We start from the raw sequence: 20685 nt of genomic DNA on the forward strand, positions 1-20685 counted from the left end.
CCCCCACCCCCGCCCTCATCTTGGATAACTATAATAGCCTCCTAATTGATCTGCCTGCCTGAAAGTGATCTTCACTCCCTGACATCCTCCACATCTCCACCCAACTGTCCAAAGATATTTCTAAAAGGCTTCCAGACAAAATGCCAAATCCACGGCTTGACATTCCCAGCCCTCCTTAGCATAGTTCCTTTCTCTGGTACTCCATACCACTTCCCTTCCTAAATTCAGCAGTGTAGTACTAGTCAAACGCGCTTCTTGTTAAATCTCTCACCTACTTCAGGTCTTCCTACAAGTGATCTCCCTGTCTGAATTTTTATTTAACATCCCATCTCCCTGAGCCTTAGTTCCTTCATTTATAAAATGAGGGAGTTGGACCGCATGGCCTTACACTTCTGTCTATTCCATCTCTTTATTTACAAGCACAAGATCTTATTAAGTGCCTGTGGTGTAGAAAACTGGAGGAGGGAATAAGACGACAAGAAAGGAAACCATCCATCGGGGACATCCATTTTATTTTTTTAATAATTTTTTTTTATTTTTTAGAAAAGTTATCCATGGTTACATGATTCATGCTCTTACTTTACCCCTCACCCCCTGACCTCCCTGCCCCCCATAGCCAATGCGCATTTCCACTGGTTTTAACATGTGTCATAGATCAAGACCTATTTCCAAATTGTTGATAATTGTATTGGTGTGGTCGTTTCGAGTCTACATCCCCAATCATGTCCGCCTCAACCCATGTGTTCAAGCAGTTGTTTTTCTTCTGTGTTTCCTCTCCTGCAGTTATTCCTCTGAATGTGGGTAGCGTTCTTTTCCATAATGGGGAAATCCATTTTATGATGGAAATGCACAAGTAAATGTAAAGCATATCCAAATAATTTCAATGGAGAGTCAGAGAAAGCAGTCATCCACACCAGTGAGCTATGATCTCAAGGGAGAAGGGCAATTAATTATTAAGCACCTTCTATGTACCAGACACTATGCTAAGGACTGAGGATATGAAAAAAGACAAAAGTCAGTCCCTGCCCTCAAGAAACTGATGGAGGAGACAACAAGCAAACAAATATGCACAAACACGCTCTATAGAGGATAAATAGGAAATAATGAACAGAGGAAAGACACCAGAATTAGGTGAAATTAGGAAAGGCTTCCTGTGGTAGATGGGATTTTAGTTGGGATTTAAGAAGCCAAGGAAATCAGTAGGTAGAGATGAGGAAGGAGAGCATTTTACGCAACAGAGAAAAAGCCTGAAACTGAAAATCTTGTTCCTGGAAGAAAAAGAGGTCAGTGTCACTGAATCGGAGTACATGACAGAATAGGTAGCAGAGAATAAAATATGATAGATCCTAACTTCGGGGACAAGAACCCACTATTTGACAAAAACTGCTGCGAAAATTGGAAAACAGTATGGGGGAGATTAGGTTTAATTATATTTTTATTTTTATTTTGAATATTTTCCCATAGTTACATGTTTCATGTTCTTTCCCCCTCCCCAAACCCCCCTAACTCCCCTTAGCCAACGCACAATTCCACTAGGGAGAGATTAGGTTTAGTTCAGCATCTCACTCCCTATACCAAGATAAATTCAGAATAAGTAAATGACTTAAATATAAAGAGGGAAATTATAAGTAAATTGGGTGAACAGAGAATAGTATACCCATCAGATCTATGGGAAAGAAGAGAATTTAAGACCAAGCAAGAGATAGAGAATATTACAAAATGTAAAATGAATAATTTTAATTACATTAAATTAAAAAAAATTTGTGTACAAACAAAACCAATACAACCAAAATTAGAAGGGAAGCAACAAATGGGGGGGGGGGGGTTGGAATCTTTATAACAAAAACCTCTGACAAAGGTCTAATTTCTCAAATTTATAAGGAGCTAAGTCAATTGTAACAAAAAAAAAAAAATCAAGCCATTCCCCAACTGATAAATGGGCAAGGGACATAAATAGGTGATTTTCAGATAAAGAAATCAAAACTATCAATAAGCACATGAAAAAGTGTTCTAAATCTCTCATAATTGGAGAAATGCACATCAATACAACTCTGTGGTACCACCTCACACCTAGCAAGCTGACCATTAGACAGTAAAGGAAAACAATAAATGTTGGAGGGGATGGGGCAAATTTGGGACACTAATGCATTGCTGGTGGAATTGTGAATTGATCCAACCATTCTGGATGGCAATTTGGAATTATGCACAAAGGACTTTAAAAGAATGCCTGTCCTTTGACCCAGCCATAATACTGCTGGGTTTGTACCCCAAAGAGATAATAAGGAAAAATACTTGTTCAAAAATATTCATATCCTCACTCTTTGTGGTGGCAAAAAAAAAACTGGAAAATGAGGGGGTGTCCCTTGATTGTGGAATGACTGAATAAATTGTGGTATCTGATGGTGATGGAATACTATTATGCTGAAAGGAATGATTAACTGGAAGAATTCCATGTGAACTGGAACGACCTCCAGGAATTGATGCAGAATGAAAGGAGCAGAATCAGGAAAACATTGTAAACAGAGACTAATACATTGTGGCACAATTGAATGTAACAGACTTTGCTGCTAGCAGCAATGCAATGATCCAGGACAATCCAGAGGAACTTGGGAGAAAGAACATTCTCCACATCCAGAGAAAGAACTGTGGGAGCAGAAATGCATTAGAAAAATAAGTGATCGATCATGTAATGCGATAGAGAGATGATTGGGGTTTTGATGTTAAAAGATCTCTCTACTGCAGATATGAATAACAGAAATAGGTTTTGAACAAGGATACATGTATAACCCAGCAGAAATGCTTGACAGTTTCTGGAAGGGGGAAGGATCATAAATTATGTAACCATGGAAAAATATTCTAAATAAAAAAGGGGAAAAATCATTAGCATAGAGATGGTAATTCAATCCCTGGAAGCTGATGAGATCTCCAAATAAAGTAGTGTAGAGGGAGAAGAGACGAAGGCCCAGCACAGAACTCATTGGGACACCTGTGGTTAAAGAGAATGACCTGGATGAGGGTCCAGCAAAGGAAACTGAGGAGTAGTCAGATAAAGAGAATCAAGAAAGAGTGATATCCTGAAAACATAAAAAAAAAAAAATATCAAAGAGAAGAGGTATCATTGTCAAAGTCTGCAGAGAAGACAAGGAGATTAAAGATTGGAAAAGGCTATTCATTGGATTTGACAACTAAAAGATCATTGGTAGCTTCAGAGAGCATTTTGGTGGAATAAGGAAGTCAGAAGCCAGATTGTAAGAGATTGAGAGGAAAATGTGAGGAATGGAAGTGGAGGCATCTATTTTAGAAAACATTTTCAAGAAATTGAGTCACGAAGGGCAGAACAGATACAGGATGATAGTTAGCAGGGATGAAAGAATCAAGTGAGGATGGATGACATGGATGTGTTGAAGACAGGAGGGAAGGAGCCAGTAGACAAGTCTTATGTGAGAGGTATCTAGTCACGAAAGTTTTCAAGGAAACTAGACAATACAGGAAACAGAGATGAGAAGATAATGTATGGGAAATCATTTGTTCAAAGGCATCAGAGAGAAGAAATGGAATGTTACGAATGAAGAAGAGTTTGATCGGAATAAGGAGGGCATGAAGGGAATAACATGAAAAAGGTAGCTAGCTGGGTAACATAATTATGAGGACTTTAAATGCTAGGCAGAGGATTTTGAATTATTTCCTAGACAATAAGGATCCATTAAGGATTTTCAAGTGGAGGGGTGGCATAGTCAGATCTGCATTTTAGGAATTTCAATTTGGTAGCTACATAAAGGAGGGATTGGAGAGAAAAGAGCCCTGAGACAAGAAGATCATTTGGGAAGCTATTGCAACAGTCCAGATTACAAATACAAAATCCTCTGTTTAGAGTTCAAGCCCCAACATAACTTAGACCCCTTCTGCCTTTTCAATCTTCTACTTGCCACATACTCTGTCATGTACTCTGAAAACTAGTTTCCCACAAAACACACTTCAAGTGTCACCTCCTATTTGAAGCATTTATTATTCCCCCAACTGGCAAACTATCTCTCTTGGAAGTACTTTGTATATTATATAAATTGTAGAGGGCTTTTGAGTGTTAGTAGAATACTTTGAATATTAGATACTTTTCCAATATATCCAGGCACTGTGGCACAGTGGATAGAGCACTGGGCCTGAAGTCCAGAAAAGCTAAGGTCAGAATCCTCAGACACTTACTAATTGTGTGGCAATGGGTAAGCCACTTAACCTCTGGCTCAGTTTCCTCATCTATAAACTGAGGATAACAGCAGCTCTTACCTCATAAAGTTATGGTGAAAATGAAATGAAATATTAGGAAGTGCTTAGCACAGTTCATGGCCCATAGTAGGTACTATATAAATACTTGTTCTTTTCCCTTTTCCCTTTAGAGTTCTTAGCTCCTTGATCATTTTTGTGATCATGCCATTAACTGGCATGATGCCCTTACATATAATAGGTGCTTAATAAATGTATATTCTTGAATAATAAACTGGAAGAATTCCATGTGAACTGGAAAGACCTCCAGGAATTGATGCAGAGTGAGAGGAGCAGAGCCAGAAGAACATTGTACACAGACTGATACACTGTGGTAAAATCGAATGCAATGGACTTCTGTACTAGCAGCAATGCAATGACCCAGGACAATTCTGAGGGACTTATGGAAAAGAACGCTTCCCACATTCAGAGGAAGAGCTACAGGAGTAGAAACACAGAAGAAAAGCAACTGCTTGAACACATGGGTTGAGGCGGATGTGATTGGGGATGTAGACTCGAAACGACTACATCAATGCAACTATCAGCAATTTGGAAATAGGTCTTGATCTATGACACTTGTTAAAACCAGGAGAAATGCGCATAGGCTATGGGGGGTGGGGAAGTCAGGGGGGTGAAGGGGAAAGTAAGAGCATGAATCATGTAACCATATTAACTTTTCTAAAAAATAGATATTATTAAATGTTAAAAATAAATGTATATTCTTAACACACTTCATTTTTTAGCAAGTTTTCATTGATATCTTCTGTTTCTTACATCACCATATTTAACTTGTTCTCCTCTCTTTTTCCCTCCCAGAAAACCATCCCATAAAAAAGTGTATTTTTAAAGAGATAGAAAATGAGTATAACTGATCACTACATTAAAAAAAATCCAAAACAATTCAATGTGTAACATTTATGAACCAACATCCCTCAGCAGAGGGATGAGTGAGGAGCGTCCTTTCCTTTCTCTTCATTTGAGTCTTGCTTGATCTTTATAATTTTGTTTATTCACTTTTGATTTTTTAAAAAAACCCTTCCCTTTTAGAATTAATACTGTGTATAGGTTCTAAGGCAGAAGAGCAGTAAGGGATAGGCAATGGGGGTTAAATGACTTGCCCAGCGCCACACAGCTAGGAAAGGTCATATTTGAACCCAGGACCTCCCGTCTCTAGGCCTGGCTCTCCATCCACTGAGCACCCAGCTGCCCCTCACTTTTGATTGTAGGTGTTCTTTCCATTTACATTATTGCAGTCACTGCATATATTGTTTTCTTGGCCTTGTTTACTTCATTCTATATTAGTTCATGTAGGTTTTTCCATGCTTCTATATAGTCACCACAAAATTTTTTATGGCACAATGATATTGCATTCCATTCATGAAATACAATTTGTTCAGCCATTCCTCTGTTGATGAATGGTTTGTGATGTTTCTCTGGCAAAAGGGAATCCCTCCTGGGGGCATACAAGGCTCCTCTATTGATCCTTCCTTTCTCTAGTTGAGCTCACAGGGTCCTACGCCCCCAAGGTAAGGGCAGTGGGTCAACAGGCTAAGTTCTTGAATGGGCACCAGCTTGGGTCTAAGGAAAGGTCCTGGAGCCAGTCAGAGACCCAACAGGGAAAATGGCCCCTTCACGGACTTCAGTACTTAGAATAAAGTGTGAAACAATTAGAATAAGTTCAATTCAAAACTTTACTTTGACTAATGGGGAAGAAAAGAGAGGAAATGAGACCTGACCTACACTCTAACCCAGAGCATCACTTACCTGAGGGCAAGGCAACCTTAGGGAGCATTACTTAGCAGGAGGCTGTGCCCTTGTTGGAAGGAAGAAGGTGATCCAAAGTGCCCAGCCGAGAGTGAGGTTCTTGTTCTCCCCTTCTAAGTGACCTCCTCAGACCTAATTGATCTGCGTGTCAGGGAACAAGGCAAAATATTATTTCTGGAGTTTGTAATAAGGGAGAAAAAAACAAGCTGATGGCAGAAAAAAATATTATTTGGGTGACACAATTGTACTCTCCTTCAAAAAAAATATTGTCAGTATCTTTCCATGAGTATATTCTATAAACTTATAGCCTCCTTTAAGGAGAAACTCACAATGACCTCAAAACCATTAGACCTCCAGCTTTGTAAATTGTTCTTTATTTTTTTAAGCAGAATTTTGTGACAATCATTTATGTGCCTTAGAGGTCAATCTCCAAATATTTAATGCATTTTGTAGTTATTAAGAATGGGATTTCTTTATTATTGTTTCTTGGGTTTTATTATTATAATATAGAATTGCAGCTGATTTTTGAGGGTTTATGTTGAATGTGCAATCTTTTGGAAACTATCCATTTTCTCAGTATTTTTGCTGATTTGGTAGGATTATCCAAGTAAGTCATCATATCATATCATCGCCAAATAGGGATAGTTTTATCTCCTCTTTCTATGCTGTTAATTTCTCTCATCCTATTGTTGTGGCTAGCATTGCCAGAACTATATCAAATAATAATGGAAAGAGTGGGCATCCTTGCTTCAATCCGGTATTTATTGGAAAAGGCTTTAGTGTATCTTCCAATGCATATAATGCATGCTTTTGATATTAGATGCTTTCTACAAAAAATTTTTTAAAGTTCTTTTTGCTTATACTTTGGTTTGGGATGTTGTGGTTTTTAAAACTGTTATTTGTGTCGATTGTTTTTCTAATGTTGAACCATCCCTAGTATCAATCTCAGTCAGTTTAATGACTTCTTGTATAAATCACTAGTCATGAAGAGATTTGTTTAAAATTTTTGAATCAATACTCATTAATGATATTGACCTATAATTTTCTTCCTCTGTTTTATTTCTCCCTCGTTTAGATATTAGAACTACATTTGTCTCATAAAAGGATTCTGGTAGGGTTCTTTCTCAATTTTTGAGAATAACTCATAAAGTATGAATACCAATTATTCTTTAAAAGCTTGATAGATTTCTCCTGTGAGAACATCAGGACCAGGAACTTTTTTTTTTCATTAGTAGTTCCTTTACAGCTAGATCTATTTCCTTTTCTTAGATTTATTTAAGATTGAAGTTTCTGAGAGTTATTTAAGAGCTCTATCTGGTATTCTGACAGTTTGGGAATTTTATATTTGTGAAGGTATTCCTCTATTTTTTCCCTCAGTTTTGTGGTCCCTGAACAGATAAAGGTATCTCTTGTTCCACATCCTGATCCTTGCATATCAAACAAAGATTGACTCCCTTTATCTTATCACAATCCACATCCTGGTTCCTGCACCCTAACCAGTGGACAACAGTCCCAATAGAGTAGAAATTTACATCTTTGTTACCCAAAACAAATTCCCCCATTTTGAAGTGCAATAAAAACCTGTTGTTTTCATTTCACCTGAGGCATAGTTTTGTTGTTTCCCCTGTGCTCTAGCACTTGTCTCTAAAGTTCTCTCTCTTCATTAGAATAAACAGTTTTTGGCCCAGATGTACTGTTTACTTTCCAGTTTATTTTTTATTTTTAGAGTTGACTCTAGGTAATTCTTCCCCCTCCCCTCCCCAGCCCCAACTTTTTTTCCCCTCTCAGTCAAGTATATTTCCCCTTCCTTTCAAATAGTCCTGTTCAATAGCACTGTTGTGTGTGTGTGTGTGTGTGTGTGTGTGTGTGTGTGTGTGTGTGTGTGTGTATTTTAAATATTCACCTTATATCTTAGAATCAATACTGTTTGGTTTTTTTTTTGTTCCAAGGTAACAGCTAGGCAATGGGGATTAAGTGACTTGCCCAGGGTCAAACAGCTAGGAAGAGTCTGAGGCCAGATTTGAACCTCATTTTTCCAGGACAGACTCTTAATCCCCTGAACCACCCAGCTATCACATACTCTCCCATATTGTAATGTAGTCCCATAAGAAGGACTGATTCACCAGTGGGCATAGTATCATTTCTACTGGACGTCTGCCATTATCCCTATTTCCTTTTGAACTTTTAGAAAATACTCTTTTACTGGTCTGTGTTGTCACTCTGTTGCTATCGCCTTCCTTTGCTGTTGTGCTTATTTATTCCTTCCACATTTCTGTTGTTTGGGGTGTTTGAGAAGCAAATAATCTCCTCAGATTTGTTTGTTTGTTTTTTTCTGAGATTGTTTCAAACACCTCTTCGTTATTTATGGTTGAGTTAGTATTTATAGTGCAGTTCACTCTAGCCTACATCCTGAACTCCATTGCTCTTCAGAACAAATTATCCTATTCCCTCCTATGTTTTCTGATGGGTACAAAATAGTCTTATGTTATTAAAATTTCTTTTCCTTTGTATTTGAAGATCTTTCTCCTAATCATTTGTTCTGAAAACTTGTTTCTGAATTGAAGTGTTAAATTTAACTACCTCATGTAATTAAATTTGTAGCCTTGGGCTTTTTTCCCCCCCGGAAGTGATCAATTAGTTAATTATTTAAGTTGGTATTTCATTTTCTATGCTCAAAAAATCTGGGTAGTTTGCTTCTATTATTTCCTGCATTGTGGTATTAAGATTTTTTTTTCCTATCAAGACTTTTGACCTCGTCTCTACCTGTCCTGTTTTTAAGAACAGTATGTTTTCCTGCATAATGACATATTTTATTTTAATGTGATTATCTTTTGCTTTTCTTTTTCTAGTTTGTCTTTCACTTCTGTATATTTGTATTTCTAATCTATTTTTCTCTTTTTTTGTTGTTGCTTTGGTGAGACTGGTCATCACAGATGCCAGTTTTCTTATTTTGCTCATTATTTTTGCTATGCAGGCCATAAATTGTGCTCTCTTAATTCTCATTTCTCTTTTGAACCACTCAAGAACAGTGTGTTATGTTTCCATGTTTTCACATTTCACCAGGTTTTCCTTCTCATTAAGTGTTGGATTATTTACCTATGTTTTATAGTATTTATTCATAGATACCTGAATGAATTCACCTCATGTAAAAGTCATATTTCCTTCTGTTTCTTTTTAACTTTTTCTAGATCATATGTCAATGCAATTTTTAATAATCATTTTCTGACATTTTATGATCCATGTTCTTTCCATCCTTCCCATTTCCCCCTTATTCCTCCCTAAGAAAGCAGTTAATATGGTATAGATTGTACATATATTATCATATAATACATATTTCCATGTTTTTCATGTTATGAAAGACACATATCGCTTATGCTAGAGAAAAATTCATGGAGGAAATAAAGTGATATATATCACTTTAATACATGCTTCAATCTGTATTCAGATTCTATCAGTTCCTGTTATAATGGTGGATAGCCTTTTTTATCATGAGGTACTTGGAGTTATCATGAATCTTTGCATTGCTATTAATAGTTAGATCATTCACAGTTGATCACTGTACTTTATTGTTGTCACTTTGCATAATATTCTCCTAGTTCTGCACACTTCACTTTGCATTACTTCATATAAATCTTTCCAGAGTTTTTTGTGATTATCTTGTCATTTCTTATAGCACTGTGGTCTTCCACTACAATTATATACCACAATTTTTTCAGCCATTCCCCAGCTGATAGAATTTGCTTCAGCTTCCAGTTCTTTGCCACCACAAAAAGAACTTCTATAAATATTTTTTTACAAGAAGGTCTTTGATCTCTATAGGATAGAGTCCTAGTAGTGGTGTTGTTGGGTCAAAGAGTATGCATAGTTTTATGGTCCTTTGGGCATGATCCTGTTAATGTTTTCCCTGTTGATTTGTCTGCTTCTGTTCAAGGTCTCTCTTCCTGGGATCACTGGTAATGTCTTTTTTTTTTTCCTCCTTTTTTTCTCTTATTGCTTATTTTCTGACTCTGTTCCCTCTGATGGTGGTTTCCTTGGGGGTTGGATCTCAAAGCGCTTCAGCTTCTTCCATGCAATTTATGATTCATCAGCCCAAGTCTCTGTCCAAATGACTTTTAGGTAGATTGAAATGGCCCCAGCTGGATGCTGAGTTCTTTCCCCAGGGCTTAGTGAAGTGCTACACAATACTTCCACATACATAATATACTATCTCACTGTCCTGTCCTATGCCTTCTATTTCTCAGTTCACCAATTCAAACTCTTGCAAGGTTTGGTGCTATGGGGTCATCTGCCATGGCATCATCTGTCAGGTCTCCTAGCAACCTTCTGCTTCTGAAGGACTCTCATTACACTGACTAGCTGTCATACAGCAAGTGAACTTATACAGATTGTAGCCAGAGTCCCCATGGCACTGGAGAAAGGGAGAGAGGATGAGAACGGGGGCTTAGGTTTTGTAGCAAGTCCATTTGTTGGGTCTTTGGGTCTTATAGTGCTGCCTCACTGCAGGGAGCATAGGAGGTAGGGAGAGGAGACTGACTGAACTCACAGTAGGTGTCAATTCATGGTGCAGGCTTTTTAGACCTTTCAGATTTTAGGTGTACTAGAGCATATAATCTCTAAAGTTGCCTTATTTTTGGTGCACAATTTCTTTTTTGAAGAGGTTTGAGAGATTGTAAGGATTAGAAAAAATAGTTCTTACATTTTCATCTTCACTTGGCACTTGATTTTCATCATTCTCTATCATGTGATATTCTGCATTATCCTTAATAGATAGCGTTTATGCATCACTTTCAGGTTTAGAAAATGTTTTACATATGGAAAATGACTAGAACATGCACTGAATGACACCATGACATGTAATGGAAGTGCTTTGATCCTGTGTTGACATTCTGGAACTGGTACAATTCATGTGGTTAAAAGGAGCCTTAAAAAAATCCTAACTTAGAATTGATCCATTCCAAGACAGAAGACCATTAAGGACTAGGCAATGGAGTTTAAGTGACTTGCTAAGAATCCCATAGCTAGGAAGTGTCTCGGGTTATATTTGAATCAAAGACCTCCCATCTTTAGACCTGGCACTCTATCTACTGCCACACAGCTGCCTTTTTTGATTACTTATGTAGCTGGAACTAGAGATGTCTTTAGAAAGGCCCAAGTCAACCTGGGATCTGTGACTGTTTTTTATTTTGTTTTGTTTTTTTTATGACCGGATTTTAATATGTTTTTTCCAGTATAATGCTATATATTTATTTTATGAACTTAAAGACATTATTCTGAGAAGCCCATAAGCTTCACCAGTCTGTCAAAGGGGGCCCTAACCAAATTTCAAAATTTCTTGAGTCTGTTCTCATTCCTTAAGAGTCATATTTGACTTCTCCCTGCTTACAGAGCTCTAAGGAAAGCTACCTCTGAAGGCAGCCCATTTCACTTCTGGATAGTTATATTAAGAGGCTTCTTCTGACTTCAAGCCTAAATTTGCCTCTTTCCAACTTCTCTACCCATTTCTCCTGGTTCTGTTGTTTAGAGGACAAAAAAGTTCTTCTATAACCAAATGAATCAGTTCACAGCAATGCAAAATATTGTTTAAATAAATTTTTATTGATACTTGTTTTTTTTAATACAGCTTACATTTCTATACAGCTTACATTTCCCAATATATAAGAAGCCATCCCTTTTAACAAAGAATAATAAGAAAATTCAGGAAAACTCAAAAACATAAAAAATATACAACATGCAATATTCCATATGTATAGTCTTCTCTTTCTGTAAGGACTAACTCTTGACATATATTATCACTTAACTACTCAGACAGATAAGGCAACTGGTTCTAATAGAAACCCAAAAGATCAATCTTTCTTTGGTCTCTTCCAGAGTTTTATTCTTTGAAATCCTAGAATATAGGAGTTCCTCACATTGATGTCTGGAAGGAAAAGATGAGTCAAAATAGATTTTTTTAACTTATTATTATCCTTTTAGCCTAAATGAGCATGAATAGTAACGTACATCTATTTAACTTTTGTAGTGAAAATGTATTTCACAGATGTGAATTGATTTTTTTGAAATTGTAACACAATTAGTTCAGCATCATAATAGAATATAATAAAAAGAATTATAGGTTATCTGAAAATTAATTGTTCCTAAGTTGGCTATTTTTTGAACACTCTTGATTTTATTTTCCTTCCTTACAGTTTTTATAAGCATTTTACTGGGGTTTCCTGTCTTTGTAGCTTAAAATGATCCCACAACATTGTTCCTTTTATTTTAATTGTAATAGTTTACAGTATTTAGTAGATATTTAGTAGTCACAATCCATTTCTAACCTGTTTTTCCAGGAGGATCACACTTTATTTCTTCTTGGGAATTCTATGTTCTATCCATACTGGCCTATTGGCAGTCTTCTTGTACAAGATACTCCACTTCCTGTCTCCATGCTTTTGTACAGGCTGTCTCCTCTTCCTAGAATGCTTGTCCTCTTCACCTCTTGCTTCTCTTCAAGGGTCAGCTCAAAGTGACATATTCTTCAAGAGGTTTTTCCCTTTCTCTCCACTGAAGTCAGTGTGTTATGTATTTTGCTGTCTTTTGTATTAGCTTAGCTCTGAACAGATTCTTCTCTTTTCCTGCTACCTACCATGCCAGTAGAATGCAAGTTTCTCAAAGGCAAGTATTATCTTGTTGTTTTTTTTTTTTAAACCTTTTCCTTCTACCTTAATATCAATACTGATTATTGGCTCCAAGGCAGAAGAGTGGTAAGGGATAGACAATGGGGGCTATGTGACTTGCTCATTGTCTCAGGCTACATTTGAACCCAGGTCCTCTTGTCTTTAGGCCTGGCTCTTAACTGAGTTACCTAGCTACTACCTGTTCTTTTTCTATCTCAAGCACTTCAAGGAGTTCAAAGCACAGAGAAAATCCTTAACACAGGCTTGAATTAGTCCCTTAAAGCCTATGGGAAAATTCAGCCACATCAAGGAAACATCTTGGTGCAGTCCACAGCATTTGATTTGGGATTAAAGAGCCACAATGAACATCCTGTTTCTGCAATGAAGGCAAGCTGCCTTAGCCTATTTATGCCTCAGTTTCTCCATCAGGAGAAATGTAGGGGGGAAGGGAGGCCTACTTCATCACTAATGCCCCTTCTGATGCCAAAATCCTATGATTCCTGTTTTTGCCTGAAGAAGCTGCAGGGGATTTCGGCCTCGGGGGATGATATGGGCTCATTCCCACAACGTACAGAGGGGGAAACTGAGGCCTATGTTGCCCAAGGTCACGTGACAAATTCGCTGCAGAGCTGGGTCAGATACCCAGGTTGGCCTTCTCCTGGGTTCGTTTCTTTCCACGAAAAATCGAGGCCTCTCTTCGGGGAATACACGAAACGCAATCTTCCACTAAAACTTAAACCTAACAAAAAAAGGACCTCAATTGAGATGAGGGAACCTGGGTCCGATGTCCAAGGCCCTCCCCCAAGGGAGCGGCCACAAACGGACATCGGCCCCACCTCCAGAGAAATAACGGGCTCCACCAGGCGATAGCCCCGCCTACCGACGGCAATAGCTCTTCCTATTGGCTCTGTCCTCCGGACTGGCCCCGCCCGCCCCCGAGCCTTCGGTGTCTTTAGTCACGTTCCCCCGCCCCCCATGCCACTTAAGCGCACGCGCAAGTTTCTTTTCCGCTTCCCGTCTTCCGCTGCAGTAGGAGCCATTTCGCGACGGGCTGCGCGCGGGTGGCTGTGTGTCTGTGGGGCCTCTCTGAAGGAACCGAGCCACGCGCGACTTGCCGAAGAGCAGCTCTTGGGGACACGGGTAGAAAGACGGTAAGAAAAGGGAATCATTCCCGCTTTTCGACGTGGCTAGAATAAGTGGGCGGAGTTTTTTTTTTTTTTTTTTTGCTCCTCTGCAGTTACCGCTTTGTCGCTAAGCGCGGGTGGGGGGTGGGGGAGGGGGAGCCTCCGCATAGTCCCGGATGTTACTGTGTACATGCGCATTCTCGTGTCCACGCGCATGCGCCAAAGGAGAACTTCGTTCTCACCCAGTTCCATAGCCTTTTTACTACGTCAAGTTTGTATGAGAAAAGTAGACGTGTGTTTTAGGAATCCGGTACTTTTTCCGTCTACTCTCTTTTCTCCCAAGCTGGAACTCGGATTTATGTATCTTTCAGTCTTTAATTGTGTCACCGAGCCCCCCTGTTCGTTTCCATGACCTTCTAGTCTTTGTAACTTACACGCTACTGTAACAAACTTCTGTAACTGTGACTACTGTCACCTTCTCACGCTTTTCTCAGACTTGGTCGCTGTGTGCTGTTTGTATTAGGTACGTGACTGTGACACTGTTGACCCACCTTAAACATCATATGCTTTGGAATCTTGAGATCAGTAGTAGGTTTAGTTGTGCAGTGGACCATTCACACTTTCGTCAAGCTCGTTTTTTATTTTGTGGCAGTGAAATGGGTAAAAACTTTGGTCTCTATTGGGATTAAGCTTGTTTTTTATATCTAATCAGATACAAATGATAGATTGTAAGACCAGGGTGCAGATTTTCACTACCAGTAACAAGTACCAGTAGGAAAGTCATATAGCCCTGTATCTTCAGATACTAATGTTTTAGGCTCAGATTTTGGTCAGAATCTGAATAAGATAGTGGAGGAAACCATAAAAATCTTAACCTTCCCAGAGGAAAACCTTTTACATAAAATCGAATAAGTTGAAGGATAATTACTTTTAAAGTAATGGTCCATAGAGCTGGAAAGAGGTGCAATCTAGTTGAGTTCCTCTCCTTCCCCCAGAGGGCTTTTTTTTTTTTTTAATGTATTTTGTATGAGGAGATTCATCCTGGAGAGCTTAAAGTCATTTGCCTTTCTCTCGCAGCCAGAGAGAAAATTTGATCGAATGTCTTTTAATATAAGATTCCTTACTCTACTTAATATAGACTCCTTACTTCCATTTGTAATGTAAAATGATGTACCATGGATATCCTTTTTCTTGTTTCCCAAGTACACTAAAATATGTTTCAGGATGACTCAGAAGTGTGAGAGGGATAAGACTTCTAATGTTACACTGGAGTAAGTGCTTAATCGTTGTCCAGAATCTTTAGTTGATGTACTGAATAACCTAAATACAGTATTAACTTATTAAATTTGTACATAGACTTTAGCCACAGTCTTTACTGATAATCAGAATGAAAGCATATTTGTTGTTGGGTATCACAAAGTGTCTTATATGCATTTCTTTTGAATGTACTAAGTTATTATTTGTACATTTAGGTCCCTTGATTTCTTCCCTTTTGTACAGTAGTGATATGCATTTTTCTGGTGTTTTGGATTTGTTTACATTTTTGACATTCTCTTCTTTCTTAAGGTTTGACACTTAACATCATGGGCGACGTCAAAAATTTCCTGTATGCCTGGTGTGGAAAAAGGAAAATGACCCCAACTTATGAAATAAGAGCAGTGGGGAACAAGAATAGACAGAAATTCATGTGTGAGGTACAAAAAAATTCTGATTCTGATTCATGTGGTCTATGAGAAAGATTTATAGTCAAAGAAGGGAAATCATGTCTTTCAAAACAGTTAAGAAGAGGGGTAGAGGGTAAGAGGTTGCTTTTTTTTGTGACTACCAAACTCCATGAGAAGCCTCTTAGTTTTATACTATTGGGGTGCCAGCTTAGGCATAATTAAATATTGGTAGGAGATTCCCTTGTTCATAGCTGTAGGACAGAATGAAGAAATTGAAACTGTTAAGAAAGTGTAAATCTTTCAGCTCAGGGTTATCTTTGTTCTGTTAACTACTTCAGGCATTGAAACACTTATGCTACACTCTAAGTACTTGCTTCGTAGAATACAAAGGAAGCTTTCTTTCACTGAATTACCTAAATTTTGGTATCAAATGTGTATTATGTGAGTATAGAGGAACTATATTCTATCCTGTGGTCTTCCCCCTCCCCCCACAGCCAAAAACTATACACAATATTCAAGCACTTTGTTCAGTGGATCTATATATTTGCCAAGAATTTGTAGAGACCTATTCTAGATAACTATTGTTAGTAGCATTTACTGATGCCCAGATTCTTTGTTAACTCTTGAAGTAAATTTTTTTTATTTTTTTGCTGTTGCAGGTCCGAGTGGAAGGTTTTAATTATACTGGTATGGGCAATTCCACGAATAAGAAAGATGCTCAAAGTAATGCTGCCAGAGACTTTGTTAACTACTTAGTTCGAGTGAATGAAGTTAAGAGTGAGGAAGTTCCAGCCATTGGAGTAAGTACAAAATTAGCCTGGCCCAACTACATAGGGAGGCTTTAGAGTAATAATATTGCTTACATGCATTAAAATTTTCCTTCATATGGTTTAGTATTGCAGCAAAAGCAGCAGAGGCTTGAACTAGGTTTCTAAAGTTTAGGGTTTTGTTTTATTTTGGTATTTACCTGCTTTTTGATCTTGAGGAAATCCCTTGAACTCCTTTTTACATATTAGCAAGGTAATGTTAACTAAGCTTCAATATGAAAAGTAAAGTAATAACAGGTATTGTTATCAGGAAAACATCAACTCCTTTTTGTTCTTACTGGTTTTTTTGTACATCCATACATAAACTTAATATGGTTAGGACTAAACATTCCTTCCATTATATTATTTTAATTTATATTTCTCTATGTGATCTTTCCAGGCTCCCAGAGTAGAAATCTTGGCATCATTTTTTATTCTTTTTTTTTGTCCCCTCACCCCTGAACCAAGTTCTGTCCAATATTTCTTATAATTTTCCTTTACTCTTGACACACTGGCATCTCCTAATTTTGATCCTTAACTACACAATAACTAGTTATTGTAATAACCTTTAATCTTCCTCTGTGCCACTCTGATCATGAGCTTGAATATGACTGATCAAAGACATATTTATATTTTGAAATATTTATATGGAGTAGTACTTAATTACATTACATTGAAGTGGTATACTTAGAAGAAGTTATTTTATAATACAAGACTACTTCATCAGACCCTCATCTTTATTATGTAGTAATTGCTAACCTAATTGAGGGAAGCAGGAGTATCCAGAACACTACTCTTAAAGATTTTGCACATAGTTAGCATTGTTACCAATAAATAAAGGTATGAAGAGTTGCATTTTGTTTTAAAAAGTTAATCACAAGGGTTTTCTAAGCCAGGATTTAAAAGGATTAATGGAATTAGAGGGGCACTTATGTTCCTTAGCTTTCTCTTCTGCAGATAGCACCCCCAGTTACTGATACATCTGACTCAGCAGAAGGTGGTGGAAATTTACCAACAACTTTGGGAGGACCTCTTCCTCCTCATCTGGCTCTCCAAGCAGGTAAGGGTCATAGAATTTTGTGTCTGTGTATATCTTCCCTTATTAAAAACAAACAAACAAAAATTTCTTTCTTAAATGTGTATCTATTGATTAGAAAAATGATAAATGGGAGGTTGATTGTTGTCTTAAGACAATGAATCAAGTGTATTCTTATACTATTGTGCTTAACTCATACATAATAGTTTTCTCACTGAATGGGGTAAAAGGGACCTTAAAGGTCAATTCCACTCCAAATCTGAATAGGAACTCCCAAGTGGCACACCCTTATTTGAAGACTTGTCACTAAATAGAAACTCACTGTTCCTAAGACATGGTAATCCACTTTTAGGGAGCTCTTAATTGTTATAAGGATGATCTCTTTAGTTCTCATGGATTTAATTACCATCTCAGTTCTACCTATCTTCCTTCACCAATATCTGCTAAATTCCAGCCTTAAATCTCTTAAGACATCTTGAACTGGATGTCCAGTAGACAAGACCTGTTCAAAACAGAATTTATTATCTTTTCCCCCCTTAAGCCTCTTTCCCTCCTTCCCTTTTACTAGATAGGGTAATGTCATCCTCAAAGTCCCTCAGCCTTACAACTTATCTGTCATCCTCAATTCCTCACTATCTTATCCCTACATCTGTTGCCTAGGCCTCTCACTATCACCTTTACAACATCTCTTGAGTACACCTCCCTCCTCAGCTCTAACACTGCTACTATCCTGGTGCCAACCCTCATATACTTGGACTATTATGGTAGCTTCCTGGTGGGTCTTCCTGCCTCAAGTCTTTTCCCCAGTCCAGTCCATCCTCCATTCAGCCACCAAAATGATTTTCCTATAGTGCAGGTCCAACCATGTCATTTCCATACAGTAGTTCCCAGTTCTTTCCAAAATCAAACACAAAATTCTCTGGTATTCAAAACCCTTCAGAATTTTGCCCCTTCTATTCTCCAGGCTTCTTACATGTTAGTCCTCAATGCCTATTCTTTGATCCAGTGACTTTGACCTCTGCTTTTTCATAAATTTGAGCTGCTTAAACTATGCGTTAGTGCTTTTTTGAGTGCTGAACACAATACTTCAGATGTGATCTGATGGGGCCTATACTAAGATTCTGACCAAGTGCCTGTCAGTTGCATCCTAAGATTGTCATAGCTTTTTTGGATTTCCTATTGACTCATTGAACTTTGAATTGACTAAAACCCTCAGGCTAGTTTTTTTCTACATAAACTTCTCTAGCCATTCCTTCTTGTTCTTAGGAGGTTAGTTTCTGGAACCCTGTTACATTTTACATTTACTATTACATTTTACAAGAGTCTGACTTCTGCCACACTCAAATGCAACCTTCTGTGCGCCAGGCCTTTCCTTCCCCCCAGATCCTCCAATGCCTTCCCTTCAATTTACTTTATCTTGTATTTATTAATTTATTGATATTATCTCCTCCATTAGAATAAGTTACTTCAGGGTTAGGAGAATTGTTTCTGTCCTTCCTTTGTATTCCTCAACACTCAATACAGTTCTTCAGAGGAAGTAAGCACTTAATAAATGCTAATGATTTTGTTGAAAGAGACAGATTTAGATTATATTTGGATTATACTAGTCTAATTTCTTAAAGGGTATATAATAGTAGTGTTAAGTCACATTTGTAAAGACTTAAAATAATTTTGGAGCTGGAAGGGACTTGAGGGATTATCCTGTCTGATTTCATTCTACAACTGAGGTTTTCAGAGAGTATAAGTAACTTACCCAAGGTTGAATAAGTAGCAGAACCAGCATTCAGACAGACTTTTAAGTTCTGACTCCAAATCTAGCACTCTTACTGCATTGGAACTCACTCTTTTTCTTCTGTATGGGCAACAAAGTGAATAGAGTGCCAAGCCTGGACCCAGGAAGACCTGAGTTCAAATGTGATCTTACTAGTTGTGTGACCCTGGGAAAGTCATTTAATGCTATTGGCCTCAGTTTCCTCATCTGTAAAATGAGCTGGAGAAGGAAATGGCAAACCATTCTAATAACTGACACAAAACCTAAAAGGGGTCACCAAGTCAGATGAGACTGAACAAACATTTCTTTTGTCTTAAACTTTTCTGTCATCTCTTCAATTTATGCCACCCTTTCCTGGTCATGAATCTAATTATTTAAATGTTTCAGTGTTACTGGGATGTCAGATTTACCTCCTTGAATTGATTTGTAATTTGTTTGTATGCAGAGTGCCCCTAAAGTGTTAGTAGAGTTAAGACTAGGGACATTCTGTATATTTCTGAGACCATTTTTGCCTCTTTTAGATATAATCACCTGCAAATTACTGCTTTTGTCCATCAGAACTGTTTTCCTTTGTTATTCCTGCTACTCAGTGGTATCCAGCTTTGTTAAACATATATGGGTGATTCTCTTCCTTCCCTCCCTTTCCATTTCTAAGGTCTTTTTATCAGATTGCCAAGAGACTTCAGGAAAATGTTGTTGTTTTTTCTAGCCCATCAGATATTTTTCATTCTTGGCAAAGGTTCTGTCATCATTTTCTGTATCTTAAATCATGTACCAAAAATGCAAATTCCATTTTCAAGTCTTTCCCAACTCCTTACTTCCAAGATCTGCTTCATCTTGATTTTTCAAAACTTTAATTGGCTTCTGTGATGAAAACATTACCTGGATTTTTAAAATTTTTCCATTTTTACCTTCAACTTTTTAGGTTCTTGTAATATAATTCATCCCTCTGTGATTTCCCTACAATTAAATTGTAAGTGCAACAGTTCTATAGAGGATATCTAGCTTATCCTTCATAAATGTGCACTAGGAAGATAGCATATTTTGCTTTGTACCATTTCGATAATGGCTGCTTAGGCTGGCAAGGATCATCTCCTGCCACTAGATTTTTTTGTTCGTTGTTATTTTTAGAACAGTGCCTTTTTTTTTAGTGTACTTGTAGCTCTACTCTTGATTCCTTGGAGCCGAAGAGCTACTATTTCCTCAGAAGATTTTTCTCTAACCTCCAGGGGGACAAATCTGTTATGTAGTTAGTTCCAAAGAATCAGCAATCCTTTACCTTGCATTTTCTGCTATTTTTCCCATCCTCCCAATTCGACACAGGTTAAAATTTCTTTCTGTTGAGATTCTTTTACTATTTACTTTTCTCTTTGAAGCACCTGATTCTTTTTTTCTGGATAATTAATGCAAGAATTCAAAAATACCCATTTTTTCACTATCTGAAAGGTATTCAATTTCTTTCTTTAATAGATGGTACCCCAGGTTCTGCACTTGGAGGCTCTGGTTATGGTCCTGGTGCTGGTCCTGGTGGTACATGGGACCGAGGAGCGAACTTAAAGGATTACTACTCCAGAAAGGAGGAGCAAGAAGCACAAGCGGTAAGTCAG

At 37.8% G+C, this 20685-nt stretch overlaps 1 protein-coding gene across 1 annotated transcript in view; it reads left to right on the plus strand.

Moving 5' to 3' along the window:
- Nucleotides 1–13724: 13724 nt before the first annotated feature.
- The window catches only part of DHX9 (DExH-box helicase 9), a 40978-nt gene continuing 34017 nt past the window's right edge, over nt 13725–20685 (plus strand). Inside the window, exons 1-5 of the mRNA XM_044671768.1 lie at nt 13725–13828; nt 15368–15495; nt 16125–16265; nt 17229–17337; nt 20561–20676. Coding sequence (XP_044527703.1) covers nt 15385–15495; nt 16125–16265; nt 17229–17337; nt 20561–20676 — 477 coding nt within the window. The 5' untranslated portion in view covers nt 13725–13828; nt 15368–15384. The remainder of the gene's footprint in view (nt 13829–15367; nt 15496–16124; nt 16266–17228; nt 17338–20560; nt 20677–20685) is intronic.

This window comes from Gracilinanus agilis, chromosome 4, assembly GCF_016433145.1.
Source record: "Gracilinanus agilis isolate LMUSP501 chromosome 4, AgileGrace, whole genome shotgun sequence".
NCBI classification, from domain to species: Eukaryota; Metazoa; Chordata; class Mammalia; order Didelphimorphia; family Didelphidae; genus Gracilinanus; species Gracilinanus agilis.